At 40.3% G+C, this 17026-nt stretch overlaps 1 protein-coding gene across 1 annotated transcript; it reads right to left on the reverse strand.

Annotated features, from left to right (window-relative positions):
* Positions 1-1826: 1826 nt before the first annotated feature.
* On the reverse strand, positions 1827-10237 carry myclb (MYCL proto-oncogene, bHLH transcription factor b). Its single transcript, XM_088328597.1, has 3 exons — positions 10008-10237; positions 8171-8823; positions 1827-4542 (listed from the first exon to the last, which is right to left on the reverse strand). Exons 2-3 carry the CDS (start codon positions 8772-8774, stop codon positions 3833-3835), a joined length of 1314 nt encoding a protein of 437 aa, XP_088184723.1. The 5' UTR covers positions 8775-8823; positions 10008-10237; the 3' UTR covers positions 1827-3832.
* Between the last annotated feature and the right edge of the window lie 6789 nt (positions 10238-17026).

The following is a 17026-nucleotide window of genomic DNA, read 5'->3' on the forward strand; positions in this document are numbered from 1 at the left end:
TCCGGCACCTAGCGCGCATGCGGGTGGAGCGTCACTGAGAAGGCGGGGCTTGGTTGCTGAGCAACAGGCAGCCGTTGCCAGGGTGATTCAAATTGCGTTTTCCTCTTCTTCTGTAATCGTGTTTGACATTTGATGTATTCCTCAATCTGGTTACATGATTCAATAAAAGCATGTCTTGTTTGTATCATTTTATTCTGAGAAGGAATGCCACTTGTGTTCACTTATGGGGCTCTCTCAGAAAAGTATGGGATTCAAGGTCTTTATTTGCTGCTAATCCGCTTTCACTTATCAACCCCCAAAAGACGTCTTTTGCACATCAGATTTTGGGCTGAGTTTGGTCTTTTTAGAAATGAATGAGCCAAAATATGATGTCTGCAGTTTTGTTGTTAAGCCCGTTTAAAGTGGTACACATTTACCCCCCTCAAAGTCGTCTTTTCCCCTTCAAGAAGAAAAAAGCATTTCCACTTTTCAACCAAAAAAGACATGTTTAGGATGTTAGACCTTGGGCTAAATGTGGTCTATTTTAGACATTATAGCTTAGAATAAACGTCTGAAATTAGGTTGTTTTAGACCATCCAACGTGGTCCACATTTAGTAAAAAAATAAAGTTTAATTCTATTTTGGCGCATATATGGCCTCGAAAAGGTCGTCTTTTAAACGTCTTCAAAAAGGCGTCCAAAAAACATACATATTTGGTTAAAAAGTGGAAAGATATCTGTTTTCAAGACGTTGTCAATGCAAGTTTTTGAGGTCAAAAATTGGACCACTTAAAATGGGAAAAGCACAACCCAATTTTAGAAGTCTTTTTTGGCACGAATCAGGTCTAAAACGGGCCAGATTTGGCCCAAAATCTAACGTCCAAAAGATGCTTTTTTATTGGTTGAAAAGTGGAAAATCATGTTTAAGGTGTTGAAAATATATCTTTCTCATTGTTAAATTAGGACCACAATAGAATAATCAAATATGTATATTATAACACTTTTTGTTCCACATTGGATGGGCTAGACACAACCCAATTTTAGGTGTAAACAGATGATTTAGCACAAACTCTAATGTCCAAAAGAAGTCTTTATTTGCTTGAAAAGAAGAAAACCTTTTTTTCAATTTGTTGGATTTGGGTTAAATCTTAACAGTTTTAGATATAGTTAAGCCTTGTACTAGACGTTTAAAATTAGGTCGCGTTAAGCCCATCCAAACAGGTTCAAATGTTGCCCCTGGAAGGACGTCTTATCAAGGTCTTGAAGTTTGTCCACCTTCACTTTCAAACCAAAAAAAGACATATTTTGCACATTAAATCTTGGGCTACTTCGGGTCTGTTTTAGACGTGAACAACTATTTTTGGACTAAATTTAGCCCACGATAGAAGGGCTTGTCACTACGCAAATTTAGTCATCCATTTTTGGTGTAAACATGTCTAAAACAGACCACATTTTGCCCAAAAATAGACGTCTGAAATTGGGTTGTGTGTTGCTTAGGCAACATAGTCCAAATTTAGAAGATTAACAATCATATTTACTCAGTCTATTGTAATCCAAAGTGATGCTCTGGAGGGACATTTTCAACATATTGAAACGTTTTTTCACTTCTCAACCAAAAATACATTTTGGTTATTACAATTTGGGCTAATCTAGTTTGTAATTCAGCCCCAAAACGACTGTTTTCAGACTAAATTTGGTCCACGTTAGATGGGATAAACACATTTTTAGCTTCCATTTTCGGTCTAAATTATGTGTGTAGCTGAACAGACATTTTAATTTGGTCAAAAATAACACAAGCAAAATGTTTAAAATTGGCTCAGCTAACGTGAACAAAATTCTGCCCCCAAATAGTCTGTTGTCTTGTTTTATTCCTTAAATTGGTCACATAGCAACATAACCAAATACGACACACAGCTTTGGATAGGTCAATTTATTGATCAACTTTTTTCTTTCTTTTTTTTAATACACATAGGCATATGAGGTGCAGGGGGGAAAAGTGCTGAAAACATAGCCCCATAAATCATACAACTGCAAAAAGGTAATTGCAACGTCCACATGTGGCAACAGAAATCAAATACTTAAACAAGTAACGAGGCCTTTAGGGGCAACTGGTGGTTTGTCCTGAAGTGATGAGAATAAAAAATGACGTAGAAGGGTCCTGAGGTTGAGGACAAAAGCTTTTCCTGAGTGCAGACATAGACGAAACATGCTACTCAGATATTCTTGCCTGTGGACAGGGGCTCGGGGTGGTGGTTGGTCAACTAGCATGCATTAACAATAAGATCATTAAGACAATGCTACAGTTTCCAGAGGGGTAATTTTTAAATCACACAAATCTCACACTCAACACAACTCTAAGAAAATAGAATATCAAACCTTTTTTTAGCACAAACAAAGAGGCATTGCTGCATGACAAAGCGTGATCCATGTTGAACTTTTTCTCTTTTTATTAACAAAAATATAAGCTTTAAGTTATCTGGGTTGGGGGATACAAAGCGTTATGATGGAAATTGTTGAGGAAATATATTAAGGGTATAGTACACGGTTTTGGTTTGGGAGGGACTGTACAGAAACGAGGCATACATATATATATATATATATATATATATACACAGACACACACATATAAATTATGTACAATAGGTTATAATAGAATTTTTGGTTGATTTATTGAAGCCAACATTCACTTATAAGCCACTTTTAATGGCACAGGATTCTTTTTGTGGTTGTAAGTGGGTGGGATGGCACATACCCACCCCCTCTCCCAAATAATCCAAAAATGCTACAAATAAGTTGCACTTGGGCTCACAAATGGCCACAGTTTATTCGTTTGAGGATTATGATAAATGGCACGAAAAATAAATCTAGGTATGGGGGTGTCCTTCATTCTTTTTAGATCAGAGATCACACAAAACCCCCTAAGAAGCCAAAAGTGCAAAATTATAGGGAGAAAAAAAAAACTGGGGGTGGGGGGGGGGCGACAGGGAGGTCCTTTTATATTTGGATCAGACAAAGCCCCCTCCATTCATGCTAATTAGCATTGTTCAAAACTCTTCTGAAGGGATCCTCGCATTTTGAGTCAACTTAAAGTGTTAGAAAATTCAGGAAAATTTCCCCATCACTGACTAAGGAAAAGTACTTTTTGGACCAGACATCAAATAAGAAGGGAGACTCTACCTGTGGTTTTTAACATAAGAGATGCAGGTATTTATATTGCACCCAATTGTTTTGTGTTTTGCCCTCAAAGAAAGGTTGAGAAAAAGGTCAAGAGTGACCAATCTACAAAAAAAGTTTCTTCTGAAATTTTGAGGTTTAGAAAAAGAAAAAACAAATGTGCCCAAAAAAAAAAAAAAAAAAAAATACACTTTTCCAAAAGGGCGTTTACATTCAACCTAAAGGGATAGGAATTGGATGAGAATTTTTCCCATTAAAAAGGTCTTCTTGTCTTACGAGCGTATTCCTGTGTCCAATTAAGGGACACAAAAAGGCAAACTTTGAAAGTCTACCTACAAGGTTTATTCTGAAATTTCAGGGTTTTAGAACAAGGATCAATAACTTATAAGCCAAATGTGCAAATCACAAAAGAAAAAACAAAAATGGGGGGGGGGGGGGGGGGGGGATCTTCAGTATTTGGATCAGACATGAGATGGATCCTCCTCCCTCCGAAAGACAACCTAATCCATTCGAAAATGGGTGACAATGCCCCCGTCCAAAAAAAACCTCGAGCCTTTGTGTACACTAAAAGGCAAAGACTGAACTTTTAAGGTTCATTCTGAAATGTCAACGGTTTGGAACAAAAATCAAGAAGAAGCCAAATGTGCAAAATTCACAACAAAAACAAAAAGTGGGCGTGTTCAAGACCGCTTTAGCAAAGCTAACCTTTGCAACAGCTGTGCCTGCTTAGCCTTTAGCTGCTTCCTCTCCAGCGCTTTCTGACGCTCACCGGCGTGCAGCTGACGCAGATACTCTGTAGCCCGCGTCAAAATAGCCACTTTGGGCGTCTTGGCGCAATCAGCCAATCCGGGGATCTCGTCCCTTAATGACAGGAACCGCGAGCGCAAATCGTTGCGGCGCTTTCGTTCCAGGAAGTTGTGCGCCTTGCGGCGATCGGTGTCCTCGCAGTCCGAAGACTGGGGACTGGACAGCGGCAGAGGGGGCGGCGAGTCGGAAGAGGACGACGAATGGGGCGAGGAAGGCGATGCCGGGGAGGAAGCGCCTAATTCGGGCGATTCCGATCGGGCGTTGTGGGTGGGGTAGAAATTCGAGGGGGCGTGGCCCATGCGGGGTTGGAGGTAGGTGGTGTCCTCATGCCGAACTCGCTTGCGGTTGGGCAGCGGCTCCGTGGATAAGGGCGGGAGCGTGTCCGGGGATGGGGCGGCGTAGTTGTGATGCTGTTGATGGATAGAGATGTGGAAACGTTTCATGCGAGGGTCTAAAGTGTCCGCTCGCACCGTTATTGTAGCGGGCTTGCGGTTGTTGACAATCCGGCGAGGTTTGCGGCGTTGCTTGCGATCGACTGTCACCACGTCGATTTCCTCTTCGTCCTCGTCGTGGTCTTCGTCGTCTAGAAATAAAAAACACCGAATTTCAAAAGGGACAGCGTGTAACTATTTAACACTAGAGGTGGGTAGCATAGAACGGAGCGGGAGCACGTCAATTGGAAGACAAGGCACTACAGAGTCCCGAAGGATGCCGCTCGGAAAAAGTCCCTAAACCTACTTCTGACATCAAATGGCTCATCAATATGGAAACACTCAGAGCGGCTGAAAAGAGTGAATAGCTGGAGTTGCTTAGCGCTAGTGTAGTAGGAGAAGATACTGAAAAGGCCAGTAAAAGATTTCAAAAACAAAGCAGAATTGATCAAGTGTCTGGACTCTGAATGCAGCTCAGTGGCTAATAGGAGTGGCTAGAGGGGAAAACTTGAATAAAAAGTGGAAGATGTCTGAAATGTGAATTTCCCTTCGGAGATGAACAAAGTATCTATCTATCTATCTATCTATCTATCTAAATCCTATTGCTCTGCAATATGAGGAAAAACGAAGGGAAACTAGGGACAAGAGTGGCACCACGACAATTTTCATATTCTGGTGTGGCTGGCTGAATAAATTCACTACAACTTTTGCCAATTATGCTAAATGCACAGCTAACAGTACAATTAATTTCTTCTTACCCGGGTGCAAATATGCAATGAAGAAGGCACAATCCAAATAAGCAATAGCAACACGGTCAACAACAACAACAACAAGTATGCACATAAAAATATGTAAAGAATTGAAAAAAATGGGCAAAGTTTAGTCAGAATCTAAATAGAAGTTTTTCATCGATTTGGCAGAAGGCAGGGCTGAGAGAGTTCAGAGTCCTGACATTTTGATGGAAGCGGGTGTCGTTGAGCCTGCTGGTTCTGGCTCCAAGATTTTGCAGTCTTTTAACTAGCCTAAGGAGCCACATATGGTCTGTGGCACGCAGTTTGCTCGCCATTGGTTTAAAGTGATCACGTAGTAGAAATCTCTCGAGGAACACCACCAGAGGTTACGTTTGAGGTGTTATTAATATGCTTGCAGAATTGTGCATAACAGTCCCGGCAGTCTCCAGGAAGAGAGAGCTTTAGGCGGTTCTTTTCTGCCCGGTCCGATGTCACCCCGTCTGACACAAGTGGCGCCGCGGCACGTCGGACTGAGGAATGCGGCAACAAGTCCCCTTTGTGACATTCCAGGCACCATTATCCTCGGTCTAAATTTCGACATCACATGCTCACGGCTCAGTCGTTCGGGTTCACAGAGTGGAAATTGAAAGGAAAAAAGGGCATTTGCTTTCCAAAGAGGACACAGTGTGGAAAGTTAACTTTGGAAATTGTTTATCAAAAAATGTTGGATAAATTTGATATTATTTACAGAGTTACAAAAGAACCAGCTCTCCATTTACCTTTAAGACACTAGTGGTCTAAAGCAGTTATCTAGAGCATAGCCTGCAGCAATGTGACCATCATGAGTGGCTAGAGAAGGGGAGAGGGGAAAAAAGTGGAAGATGCCTGACTAACGGAATTCCCATATTTTTTCCAAGCAAGCTCTGATGAATTCCAGACGGAATAAGACAAGGCACAATGGAAAGAGCCAGTAAAAGCTTTGGAAGAAGCTTATTTTAGCGGCTAGTGGGATAAGCTGCTAAAAAGGCCAGTAAAAGACCGTGATAGCAAGCTTTAGTAAAACAGCGCAGATAACGACAATAGGGGTGAGTCAAACTGCGGCAAAGTGGCTAGAGGATAAAAACCAATGACGGAACTCAGAATCTAAATAAACTAAATTTTATAGATGTTATATGCAGAACCTTATGTGTTGAAAAAAAAAAACTTTATACCATTAGGTTTAAATAGCATTAAGTAATAATTTTTTATTAATCAAGCAAATGTTTTTCCGAGGACTATTTTACAATGTATATTTTCAATTTATTAATACTACTATTATTATTTCATTATTAATTTACTTATTAATTGTATTTAGACCTATTTTCTGTTTACAATTATTTTGCACTGAAATGTTACTAATTATTAAAAGGGAAATAAATATTACGACTAATATTTTTTTATTTCTTCAATTGTTCAAAACCTTTTTTTCACAGATTGCTTAAACCCCAGGGTCGTCAGGGCATCAATCCCTGTGGTGCGTCTTGGGCAAGTACAGCCTGGCAGTGCCCATCCATTTCCAGGCTATTTTTTGGGGTAGTGGTTTACTCCCCCACGTAAAACAGTTCTGATTTATATGGTTACCAGAAAAAGGAAAAGCCTTCTGATCAGACTCAGATACAGCACCTTCATCATTTGGTTCCTGTTATTTGTTGTAATACGTAATCCTCTTCAAAGATGATCCGGACCTTCTTTTTATTGTTATTTTACTTATATGACCATTTATTATTATTGCTCCTGCTATTACTTGTGAATTAAGATAAAAATTATTATCAAGATACACATTGTTCGAGGCAGATTCGATATACACTAGATTATAAAAAAATATAGAATTTTAAAAAAGACATTCACTGTATATTTAAAGCTTAATTATGTTATTAATATTATTAATAATAATAAGAACGAATCTGTTTGCTACAAGGCTTAACCTTAATAATTAGTGGTTTGTCACGCTACACTAATTGTCGCCATGGTAACCAAAGCCTCTGGTCTGGTTCCTCAGAGGAGCTCCAAAAGAATTGTCTACTATTATAAGGGATACCCACAGTAAAATAAGCATTTCAAAATAAAATGAGCCTAAAACATTTTAATAAAAGTATATAGAAATGATATAAATTAATAAGCTAAATGATTTGGGTGAAAAATGCATGTGAAAATCACTGAAGAAGCTCAAGAACTGCATTAAATAATGGGTGAAAAGGGAGGGGAGGTGAGGGGTCCCGTAGCAGCTGGACCACCAAGTGACAGATGTTGGGCTAGGCGTGTCTCCGCTAGGAGCATGTGTCGCATGCACCAAGCTAACGCAATGCAGGCATGTGCCATCCGCTAGAGCGGAGCGCTGAAGCTAAATATTGACTAGCATATGCCTCATAGCTGCATAAAAATAACGTTTGTATTCCAATACTTCAAAAAAATAAAACAAAATCCCAAATTCTAGTTATAATTATGAGTACAACTAAAAAGGGTAGTTAGATTTTGAAAACCAAAATTAGTGGACTTAACCTTTCGGGATATATCAACACCAATTTACTGCATTTTCACTTTATACAATACTGTATAGTTAGGTATTGGTCCCAAGACTTGCAGTGATATTAAAGGAAGTTAAAAACATGATAACAATGGAAACTAAGCTAGGAATTATCAAGAAACATTGAGAATAATTACAGAACCAAAAATCATTCCAAGACAATACAGTACACCCCAAGTTTAGTGACACCACCTCACATTTTCTTTATTTTACAGTGGGGGAAGAAGACAGAAGGGACAAGGAGTACAGGTCTTTCATCATCAGATACTATACAACAATACACTAGTTCTTTTGACCCCAAAAATGTCGAATACATTAAATTTGTTACTTTCAGGGGTGGGGCCTAGTCATGATGCAGCAGCACAATTCATTTACTATGCAATGGCAATACATTCCCAGTCGGTGGCAGTAATTAGCTATACTGGGCTGCCGGTTGCTGATAAATCGCACAAATACAAAATAAGCTACTGTATTATTTTGACTGACCTGATGAGTTGGTATGGGACTCGGACCCAGAAGACACTTGCTTCTTAAGCCCCGCCCCCAAAGGGAAGGTGAGGACAGCCCCCGGGTCCACGCAATCCGCCGCCAAGCACGCGAGTGGGGGCCCGTCAGCGGCTTTTGCCGGGGGGGTTCCCAGAACCGCTCTGGGGGTCCCCTTGACCTGGCAAGGGGGGCAGCGCTCCCCCACCACCCTCTCCAGTTGCTGATTGGCTGAGAACCCGCTCCACATGCAGTCCTGGATAATAATGGAGCTCAGGTTGCCTGCCGATTCTGGGGGGGGCTTGCAGGTGGGTTCGTGCTGCTGCTGCTGGTGGTGGTGGTTGTGGTCTTCCTGCCCCAAAAAGTGTGAGACCCACTCCAGTTTGTCCCCCAGGGTGGGGCACACCAGCCCCAAGGTGCCCTCCTCTACCACCCGGATGGGGGACGTGGGCGGGGTAGGCACAAGTTCGAATTTCTTCCAGATGTCTTCACTGGGGGCCGAGGACTTGAAGAAGTCCTGGTCAGGGTCATCGTAGAAATAGTGGTCCAGGTGGTCCATGTCCCAGATGTCATAACAGGGCGTCGCCGAGGAGCCGACGCCTGGCATGGGGGCCACAATGAAGTTGGTGGTGGGGTTCAGGATCTTTTCCCTGGGTCTGCATAGAAAGGAGTAAGGTTTTCTTTGAGAAAGTGAGAGTCTCAAGCATTGAAAAAAAACAAAACTATGTTGTTTTTAAGAAAAAGTTTGTTTTTTTTCTAAAATATAATTATAATTCAGCATAGTTGGCCGTCATTTGAACAATTGTTTCTACTATATTTTCATTCTAATTATGGTTCAATTATACTGGGCAAATTAATGCCAGTGGAACATTTTTTACGACTTGTACTGCTTTTGGTTTAGAAAATAAAAAAATAAACAAAAATTCTGCCGTTGGAACATTTTCTTAAATTATTATTTTTTTACAGTTAAATATAAACAAGTACCTGCCAGTGGTCTGAAACGTTTCTCAACAATTATTTTCCCTATATTATAAAGTAAAATGTTAAAATGAGCAAAGATATTTGTCAGGGAACAAAGTCGTCTTTTATTACTCTTAATTTTTCATTTTTATTCAGACATTATTTTTAGTTGAATAAAATATGAACATGTGCAAAATTATCTGCCACTGGAAAATTTTTACACTTTTAAAATTACTTTTAAATATTAAAATCAGTATAATTATTTTCCTGTGTCACATTTTGTATCACTTTAAAGTTTACACCTTTTTAAAAAAAAGTCAAACAACAATTACAATAAGCTAAATTATCCGACATTTTTTTACTCCTTTTAACGTTTCTATAAAAAGAAAACAATTAAAATTAGAAAAAAATATCTGTTAGGGGAACTTTTTTGTCCTGCTTTTTTATTTTTGCAAAACAATAACAATAATTAGCTAAATTTGCTGCTGGTTGAACACTTTAGTACTACGTTGTGACCTATTTTTAATTAAAGACATTCCTTCAATATGCAATAAGAGTTTGTTAAACTGATAATGAAAATAAATAACCAAGTATTCATTTCCTACCAGCTGACAAGTGAGAACTTTCAAGTTTCGCAACGGACTTTTATTACATAACAGTGTTTTATAGTACTAGACGCAGAGAGGGAGAGGGAGGGGGAAATGGGGGGGGGGGCTACTCAGCTGATCAGCAGAAAGGTGATTAAATTAGTCGACGATCAATTAACGGAGGAAACTGATCCCTCCCCCCTCCTCTAATAAATTAATTAAACGGGGTGCGTTCAATCGGTGCACACTTGAATTTCACTTCTCGTTAGAATTCAACGGATTTGCATTTTTACCTGGTGTACACGTTGAAAAGCGGACGTGCTCATTCATAGATCCTGCGTACAGCAAACACGGCAAAGATCGTGAAACCTATTTCTTCCTCTTCCGGTTGCGCTGTAAACAATCGTCCAAACGAATCCGGAGTGAAACCTGTTAGCAGGAACCGCGAAGAGATCCGAAGGCGATCACTATCGTTCCCCAGACTGCCGCGCTGTGTGATTTCCCGGGGAAAGGACACTTGGCTATTATGCATTAGAGGGCGCGTCGTAGTATAGAGGCCGCGCCCACCCTTTAAAGAGACAGTACGGGTTACAGCTTCTTTCACTCAATTTTCTTAAAAATTTGATAGAACGGGTCAGAGTTGCCAAAGTTTGCAAAGGTTTAACATTCAAGAAATAAAATATATGTCCTAAACTGATTGGCCTTCTTTTCCATTTGATTGTATTCAAGACTTGTGTGAGTAGACCCCAAGGATATGTCATGAATCCATTCCGAGTTGGGGATTGCAAAGTGGTACCCCATGCAAAAATATTAGAATACCAAAATAGTATATAATAATTACCAAATATTTGTAACATCTCATCTCATCTCATTAGCTGTACCGCTTATCCTCAGTAGGGTCGCGGGGGTGCTGGAGCCCATCCCAGCAATCATCAAGCAGTGGGCAGGGGACACCCTGAACTGGTTGCCAGCCAATCGCAGGGCACACAGGGACAGACAACTCACTCGCTCATTCAGACCTAGGGACTATTTGGACCGGCCAATCCACCTGAAATGCATGTCTTTGGAATGTGGGAGGAAACCGGAGTGCCCGGAGGAAACCCACGCAAGCACGGGGAGAACATACAAACTCCACACAGGAAGTCCGGTAGCTGGATTTGAACCCACACAGGAGGTTCCCAAGACCTTAGAACTGTGCCGCACAAGCGCTAACCACTGCGCCGCCGTGCTGCCCTATTTGTAACATATATGTATATGATTAAATACCATTAGAAATAAATATAAATGTAAAGGATCATTGACATTTGATGTACCATTGATGTGATGAGATTTGAGCTGCTAGACTAGAGCAGTGGGTGGATGCAGTGGGTGGATGCAAAGTGGGGAGGAGTCTGAGACAGCGAATAGAAAATTAAAATGATTTTAAAAATAATGATTAGAAAATAACCAAATGGTATACAGGAAGTACTTCTTATGCGAATTAAGTGCATAATATTATTTAATTTAATGAATAAATAACCATGTATATAAAAAAAGACATTTTATTTACCTTTGATGTGATGTTTCTTGAGCTGGTACAGTGGAGTTAGCGTGTGAATGCAGAGGAGGGGGAGGGTACTGCTGATTCAAATCAAAACTTCCACTTATAAGGATTGTCATTCCAAGATTTCCTTGCTTTAATCGCTTCCTTATTTCTAATAGTAGTCTCTGATTGTCAGTTGGTTACAGCCATGCAACTTAGCAAGGGTAGAAATTTGTGTTCCCACTTCATACTTCTCTGCTATTTCAAGCTTCTTTTCCATTGTTATCATGTCTGTGCTTCTCCTTTAGCATACTGGAAGTCTTAGTACCCAGAACGAAAAAAACAGCACAAAAACTATTTATAAATTGAATGAAGAGGGGGAAATGCATTATGGGAGCCAATAGCAGAACAGCATTTTACTTGACATTACCAATTTCAGACAGGAATCATAGGGACGTAACTCATTATGTTCGTGAATTTTGAATTAATATTTTTTTTGTGCATGTAAAATCATTTTTTGTTGATGTTGTATAGTTGGGAAAATGCTGTTCAGAGGGGGTTGACAAATAAAACATCTTATTCTACACAGTAGTGTGAAAAGGAAAAAAGAGAAAACATTGTAAGGTGGGTTGTGGTATCACGGTGCTGGATGATTGTTATTAAAATCTAAATGATTCTCTATTTAATACATTTATGAGGTTTATCTTCAAGCTTACAGCGTGTAGTGAAATTATTGGCCCCTAACAACTTTTTTTTTAATTTTGCCAGATTTTAATCTTTACATATAAAGCTAAATAACTGAAAGTATTTTCTAAGAATCAACAACACGTGAAACACAACAATGAAGTGGAACCAAATTCTTTCAAGCTTTCACATGATATTTACAACAAAAAACAGAAAAGCAGGTCTTGCCAAGGTATTGTCCCCCTTTTCTCTCAGCTCAACCAACTGACTCCACAGGTTCCCCGATCACTTCTGAATGATCTAGTCGACCTACATGATTAACAATGATAAACACAGTGCATGGAGTCTTGGTTTAAATGATGGGCCAGAGGTCTGTGAAAGTAGACACTGGACAACACACAACACTGTGAAGACCAAAATCCCCAGGCAGGTCCAGGATGAAGTTGTGGAAAAGTTCAAAGCAGGAATGGGATACAAAAGATCTCGCAACGTATACACATCTCCCGGATCAACGGGCAACTAAATATTTCAAAATGAAGAGAGCGTAATGTTGTAGAAATTGGAGGTCCGATAATCGAGAGAAAGTCTTCTCATAAGTGGATAAAAGAAATAGACAGAGAGCCAGCCTCGTTACGGAGGGAGATGTCACTTTATTGATGCGTCAATAAAGATCTCACAGAGCTAGGAACATGACAATGTATTTAAAGCTGGTAGTGACGATTAGGCTTCGAGTGAGTACACCCCAAAAGGCGGTCCTGTATCACGTATCAAGTACAGAGCGTCCCGTCCCTTGCACGCTATCTTCAAGGAAACTTAATGTCTGCCAAGAGTATCTTCAAGGATGTCTACCCGACCTTTTCCCACAAACGTAAGCAAGTCTTTCTAAATTTCTACATGTATGCAAATCCATTCTACATTTGCAAGTGTATTTGCCACAACATATCCCCCCTTTTTTTTTTTTTTTTTTTTTCTTCTGTTACCTTAACCCCCCTTTTGGGAGTTTATACTCCCATTTTGAATGGAAATTAAAATTGAAAATCAATACAGAGTAGTGGCAAAAAAAGGGGGGATATGTTGTGGCAAATACACTTGCAAATGTAGAATAGACTTGCTTACATGTAGAAATGTAGAATAGACTTGCTTACAGGTAGAAATGTAGTAATTTGGAAGGACTGCTTACGGGTGTGGGAAACGGCTGTGGGAAAAGGCTGGGTAGACATCCTTGAAGATACTCTTGGCAGACATTAAGTTTCCTTGAAGATAGCGTGCAAGGGACGGGACGCTCTGTACTTGATACGTGATACAGGACCGCCTTTTGGGGTGTACTCAATCGAAGCCTAATCGTCACTACCAGCTTTAAATACATTGTCATTTTCAAACTTCTTTCAATTTTTGATAATTCGAAATCCTTCATACCACTAGTAATCTATTATTGAACATGAGAAAAACTAAGGAAACAATCTTTTCATGTATTACGCCTCTTTTGAATTTGTCCATTTATAACCAACGAAAAGATGGACACTAAAATTATGGACGGTTTCCAGTCGTCTTCTTTGTTTTACTCGCCCTTGCTTTATTAGGAGCATAACTACACGTCTTAAAAATTCTTACCCTTTTGCCATTCGCATATTCAACGAGAGATGATTAGTTTTGCTATTTAAACATTCTTTCTTTTTAAACTATTCTGTATAATTATCTTGTATACACTCAGTGTTTTCATTTCACCATGTACCTGTGTCCCAGATGCATCATTCATGCTGGGGACGCAAACTTTTCCCTTAAATTGTCATTATCATTTAATTCCTCTATAACAAAGATTCAACGCATTACATCATCGTTACTTTGGTCTTGCTGTATGAGATTTTATTTTTCTGCACGCCGACCCTTGACTCTTGTCTCTTAACCAGCCAGTAGATGACAGCCGTCAATTTTCTCATACTGTCTCTTAGTTCAGTTTGTAGTGTTTTGTAGTTGCTCAAGTGGCGGCCCCTTATAGGGACCTCCTAGATGCGGCGCTGGTCTGCCTGTTAGCATTTCATGCGGTGTTAAATGCGTGATCCAATGAGTTTGCATGCGATAACTCATCAGCGCTAACTGTAGCGCATCCCCTCAGTCGAGCCTAGTACTCACAAAGATCTTGTTTATCTTTGATTTTAATATTCCATTTACTCTTTTCCATTATTATTCCCTTGACTTTGTTGATAAACCTCACCGAACCGTTGTTTAATGTGTAGTTTACAACCTATCAAGACCTGGCTACGCTACACTTTTGGTACAAACAAGGACAAGCAACTAAGAGACCCATGATCATTTGGAGGACCTGCAGGCATCCACAACTGAGGTGGGGCAATCCATGCAAAACAAAACTATAAGTTGTACTCTGCCTAAATCTGCCCTTTATGGAAGAGTGGCAAACAGAAAGCCCTTTTCTGCAAGAATATCTGAAAAAGTCCTGTTTTTGCAAGACACTGTATTTCCACAAGAGTAAGTCGGTGTCCTCACGAGAACTTGTTTTTCCCGCCATAAGAAACCCTGACGCCTCAGAATTTAGGCGCCACGCTGCCGACCCGAGAACGCCGATTGGGAAACATCCCATAAATAACTTCATTGAAGTTCATGGACACGCAGACAGCAAGGGAAATCCCGAATCCTCGATCGGGTTTTCCATTTAAGCAAACCCCTCATCTTTCTTCTTCTTCTCTGCTTCTCTCCATCCGATCTGGGATTTTATCCCCCCTCCTTGATCAAATACTGCAATCCGGCGCTATGTCTCGCTTTGCACCTTGTGGCCTGAGTGCCTTGAAAAATATCCAGAGATACATTTTTCCTGATCACACATTGCCGCGAGTGGGTGCAGGCAGAGCGCTTTTTTTTTGTGGGTGCAGGCAGAGAGTCTGGCACATCTTTTTTTGCTTTTTTGCCTACAGCGAACTGCACTTGTGCAGCTGCAATCCATTATCCACAATCCCGTATTGTTGCGAGCGGGGACAAAACAGAAGTGACTTTTGTCAGGCCTAGCGACTTTGTTTCTGTTATTTTCACCTAAAATGAACTTAATTCATACAGCTTTCATCCATTATCCCCTTTCCCAGATTGTTGTTAGCAGGAATCTGCAGAGCACTCTTTCATTGGGCCTGGAGCTCTCTTTTCGCCATGTTTTCCCCATTTTAAATGAACTGCACTCGTGTGACCGTGATTCATTATCTCATATTGCCGCGAACGTGGACCGACAATAGGTAATGTTGTCAAGAGGTGAGCCATTCTGTCGGTGGTCTGCCTCAAACGAAATACACTGTTTTGGCCCCGAACCGTTATCCCAAGTCGACTATTGCTTCAATCGGGGACTGGTAAAAGTCATTTTTTCAGGCTCTGTGGCTTTTCTTGTGGTTACTTTTGCCCATAATGAACCATGTTTTCATTATACCCAAATTCATATTGCTGCGAGCGGGTAGGGGCAGAAGGTACTTAAGTCAGGAGGCAGGCCAGAAGAATGTAATGCACAATTGTGGCCACGATCAATTTTGCCTAGTTTACTATTTCTTTGAGCAGCAGCTAATAGAGCATATTTTTTGTCATGCGTAGCAGCTTTTTATGTCTGTTCTTGCTGCCCAAAATGAAATGCACTAAGTCATCCGCAATCTATTATCCCTGAACACATATCGCTGCGAACATGGACGAGCAGAGCGTACTCTTCTCGGTCCCAACTGCTCTTTTTTGCCATTACTGTATTTACACCTAAAATGGACTGCACTTGTGCAGCTTCTATCCATTATCCTAAATCCCATATTACTGCAAGTATAAACCAACTGAAGGATATTTTGTCGTGTGGTACGCCATTCTGGCTCGCCTAAAGTGAAATCCATGATCGTGGCCGCAGTACGTTATCCTGGGTTGACTATCACAGAGGGCAATTTTTATTTCCAGTTTGGGACACTGAAGAGTGCCATTGAGGCCAACTTAAAATAAACTGCACCGCTTTCGCCACGATCCATTATTCTCAGTTGACCATTGCTGAAAGCAAAGGCCGAGAGAGCAAATTTGTGTCAGATTTTTTTTTTTATTTCTGCCTAAAGTGCGTCCACGATCCACTATCCCCTGTGGACAATTGCTGTGAGCGATGTCTGTTAAAGCGCACGTTGAAAATGGGGAGCGGGGGTCTACCTCGCTGATTTTCGCTAAAAACGAGGGATTGCAGTAGATCTCCACCCAACACAAAGCCGCCAGACATTACAAGCCGAGCGCCTCGACCTCTCAAGGGAGGTGTCAAACTAACCGATTGGAGAAATCCTCATCGAGATCTTCGTTTCCCTGTGGGCGCCACTTTTCCCTCCTCTCAGCCTCTCGTCTTTCATCTTATGTGAAGCACTTAATTGTCTTCCCCTTGAATTCATCGTCAGGAGAAAATAGCTCCTCCGAAAGATTTGATTGGATAATACAAGCAGACCACGTTTGACATGATTGAGTTTAGAACGTTTCTTTTTGTAAAACCGAGTCACACTTGTTTTCATTTAAAAATCCATCAACAAATTTTCATACTGGATTCATGGTACCAGTTACATGTTTTTTTCAAAAGCTTTAATTATCACTTTTCCTAAATTGTCAATTTTTCTCATTATTTGTAGTCACCATAGCTCAGCAGAAAATGCATTTTATTTATTTTAGTTAAAAAAAAAAAAAAATCATATTTTCACTATATTATTTCAAGAAAAAAAATATATATATATAACAATTAATATGGGTGTAAATGATCTACCAGTGCAACATGTTTTAACTAAATCCTATTTTTCGTCTCTTTAGTAAAATCATAAAATAATACATAAAAACACATTAATTTTTTCGAGCTTTGTTTGGTAAAATAAGAAAATTGTTATTAAGATGAGCACAGCGGTGCGGTGGTTAGCGCGTGTGCGGCAGTTTTGAGGTCATGGGTTCCAATCCAGCAACCAACCTTCCTGTGCGGAGTTTGCATGTTCTCCCCGTGCTTGCGTGAGTTTCCTCCGGGCACTCCGGTTTCCTTCCACATTCCAAAAAATGCATGTCAGGTTAATTGGCCGGTCAAAATTGTCCCTAGGTGTGAATGAGCGAGCGAATTGTCTGTCCCTGTGT

Source organism: Urocampus carinirostris, chromosome 2, assembly GCF_059441175.1.
Source record: "Urocampus carinirostris isolate Australia breed hairy pipefish chromosome 2, RoL_Ucar_1.0, whole genome shotgun sequence".
Classification (NCBI taxonomy): Eukaryota; Metazoa; Chordata; class Actinopteri; order Syngnathiformes; family Syngnathidae; genus Urocampus; species Urocampus carinirostris.

Coding starts and splice junctions, on each gene's coding strand:
- myclb (XM_088328597.1), bottom strand. CDS start 8,774: ATGCCAGGCGTCGGCTCCTCGGCGACGCCCTGTTATGACATCTGGGAC. Junction 4,543..8,170: donor GTCCCATACCAACTCATCAG/GTCAGTCAAAAT, acceptor TTTTATTTCTAG/ACGACGAAGACCACGACGAG.